Source organism: Zophobas morio, unplaced genomic scaffold, assembly GCF_036711695.1.
Source record: "Zophobas morio isolate AGI-343-1 ecotype UQ-CSIRO unplaced genomic scaffold, CSIRO_AGI_Zmor_V1 ptg000006l, whole genome shotgun sequence".
Classification (NCBI taxonomy): domain Eukaryota; kingdom Metazoa; phylum Arthropoda; class Insecta; order Coleoptera; family Tenebrionidae; genus Zophobas; species Zophobas morio.
The window spans coordinates 15,898,474-15,901,080 of record NW_026972111.1 but is presented as its reverse complement, the minus strand read 5'-3'; the positions used below and the strand labels follow the sequence as shown (position 1 = coordinate 15,901,080).

General features: G+C 36.8%; 1 protein-coding gene across 1 annotated transcript; it reads right to left on the bottom strand.

Moving 5' to 3' along the window:
- Positions 1-1,182: 1,182 nt before the first annotated feature.
- Positions 1,183-2,264, bottom strand: LOC135123859 (putative nuclease HARBI1). The gene is made up of 3 exons (XM_064048736.1): positions 2,179-2,264; positions 1,939-2,119; positions 1,183-1,854 (listed from the first exon to the last, which is right to left on the bottom strand). Exons 1-3 carry the CDS (start codon positions 2,262-2,264, stop codon positions 1,183-1,185), a joined length of 939 nt encoding a protein of 312 aa, XP_063904806.1.
- Positions 2,265-2,607: the final 343 nt, after the last annotated feature.

The following is a 2,607-nucleotide window of genomic DNA, read 5'->3' as shown; positions in this document are numbered from 1 at the left end:
GTGTCTTTTTTATTTTTTATATTAGTGTTAATTATCTTCCACATTGTTTTTGATTTATTTTTGGAACTGTTTATGAGTTGGTCATTGGGCCGTATGAATAAAAAGAAGCAGTTGCTCGTGAGCATGAGTACGAAGTATGAGCACATGCTTAGAGTAAAAAGTATGAGTATGAGCACATACTTCAATCAGTATGAATAAACTAAACCTTTTACTTAAGAGCATTTGCTTCTTACTCTGAAGCAAACGCTCATATTCGTTATCTTCATAAAAACACCCATCGATAGCTTATTTCCTATAAGAACGACGACCATGAAGAGATTATTTAAAAAACCACAATTCGCTATCCATGATTTTCATTTAGTTCGGTTATCATCAGTGCATTGTACAGATGAGTTCGTCAAGTGGCTGTGAATCGCCGGGGTCCGGTGCTGGGAAAACTGCAAATTCCCAATTATTTATAGTCCGAGAAATCGAAAAACGACCTGAATTACTATCAAAATCTCAGTTACCAAATGAAAAAGCAAAAAAAGAAAAATCCTTACTGGAGGTGGTGGAATTGTATGAAGTCCACTTAGGGCTTCACATCAGCCAACAACAGTTGAAGAAAAAAATTAACAATATGAAATCGCGGCTCAAGAAGAAGACCGACAAACAGAAGACCGGAAACAAACGCATTACTTTGCATGAGTGGGAGAAGGTCTTGTATAAGATACTTGAAGGAGATGATAATCCAACAATCAAAAAAATTCCGGGTAGATACCTATCGCATCTGTGTTTAATACACATGATATACCCTTTTACATAATAAACTCTATAATGCTATAAAATAACATTTTTTTGTAGAACCTGCTGTAGCAGGTATGGCGAAAAGGGCACAAGAATGTGAGCCCAAACACAGAGAGGAAAAGAACTGTGAAAAGAGTAGACGTTCTTCCGAGCCCAAGAAGTCAAAACTTTACAACTACGAGACTGAGGAAACACACAGTTTAACCACAACGGAACTACAAAGACTTGTGTTGTTGGAGCAACTAAAAACCGCAAGAATGCAAAGGGAGTATATTTTGAAGAAAATGGAACGACTGGAATAAACTGACAGTGATAATATGTGTATTATACCAAATAAACGATATTTAACAATGCATATTCAACTCTTTTTTGGCTGCTTTAATTAAGAAACATCTTCTAATAAAGGTGACGTCGAACAATTATATCAGCAATTTCATCTCGTTTTACACGTGCACGTTGCAACATCTCGTTGTCAGGGATATGTTGATTTTGATTGTCGTCTTCATCATTTTCATCAGTGTCGTCTTCATCTTCTTCTTCAGGAAACTCTTCATCTTTAAGATGCTTTGCTATGTTGTGCATGATGAAACAACAAATAATAATACGTGATATTCTCCTAAGTTTTAATCTGCATATATATTTCAGTATAGGAAATCGTCGTTTCACTTGGCCAAAACAGCGTTCAATAATGCAACGTTCTCGTTTCAACAGCCGATTATAGTGTAATTTTGCTTCGGTATCTGTGTTTCTATATGGTGTCAATAGTGACAGTTCCAAGCCATATCCCTGATCCCCCAATAAGCTAGCATTCGGAAACTTTTGCACAACTTCCCGAATTGTGGAGTTTTTCCATACTCTAGTATCATGCACCGAACCTGGCCAACTGGCATCAACACTTGTAAACATTTCTTGGGCGTTGCAAGTCGCTTGTACATTGATACTGGGCCATCCTTTTCTATTGATATATTCATCCCCATGACGACCTGGTTTTTCAATTCTAATATGGGTACAATCAATGACCCCAATGACCCCCGGAAAGTGATTGACATTTTGCCAGTCTTCTAAAGCCTGCAAAATATCTTGTTCAGTGTGTGGAAATTTGATCCATGATGAAACTTTTGCTGTGACCCTTGTTGTGACAAATGTAACTACTTTTGATACTGTCGACTGATGAACGCCTAATTCTTCTGCTATTCCTGACTGAAAACCGGGATTGGCTAAACACCTCAAAAAAATTTTCATTTTCATTTTTGGCGACAAAGCACCTCCCCTGGTTTCAGTACAATCATTTAAAAAGTAATCTGCTAACCAAGTAACATTTTCTGCAGAAAATCTGCAACACGTGCTATTAATCGTAATATACTTTTATAATGACAAATGTTCTAAGCTTACCTGTACAAGGTTTTATAGTCACCTATGTTGGTTTCCCTATGCTCCTTATAATGTTTAGTTTTTCGTAGAACAACCATGTCTGCCATTTTCTGAAATACTGTTCCATCCAACATAAGTTGCGTCTCCTTTATAGGAGACGCATCAATTTGTGAGCAAGTGCTCCACAATGTAAGTAAACGCTCTCTTTTATTCATATCATTTGCTCAAGTGTAAGCAGCTACTTCAAATTTAGAGCACTTGCTCAAGCTCCAACACCAAAGTATGAGCAAAACCGTTTGCTCACTGTTTTATTCATATATAGCGAAGCATATGCTCCAAAAACAACGAGTACGAGCAAATGCTCACTTTTAATCATACGGCCCATTAAGAAGTTTCTTTTTTTCTAATAAAAGCTTTGAGTAACACTTTTTGTATTCATTGTAAACAGGT

Bases quoted from the DNA above. Each gene is read 5' to 3' on its own strand.
- LOC135123859 (XM_064048736.1), bottom strand. From the start codon at position 2,264: ATGGCAGACATGGTTGTTCTACGAAAAACTAAACATTATAAGGAGCAT. The intron at 2,120-2,178 runs GTAAGCTTAGAA...CACGTGTTGCAG, and splicing joins GACTATAAAACCTTGTACAG to ATTTTCTGCAGAAAATGTTA. The intron at 1,855-1,938 runs GTAGTTACATTT...GATATTTTGCAG, and splicing joins ATCAGTCGACAGTATCAAAA to GCTTTAGAAGACTGGCAAAA.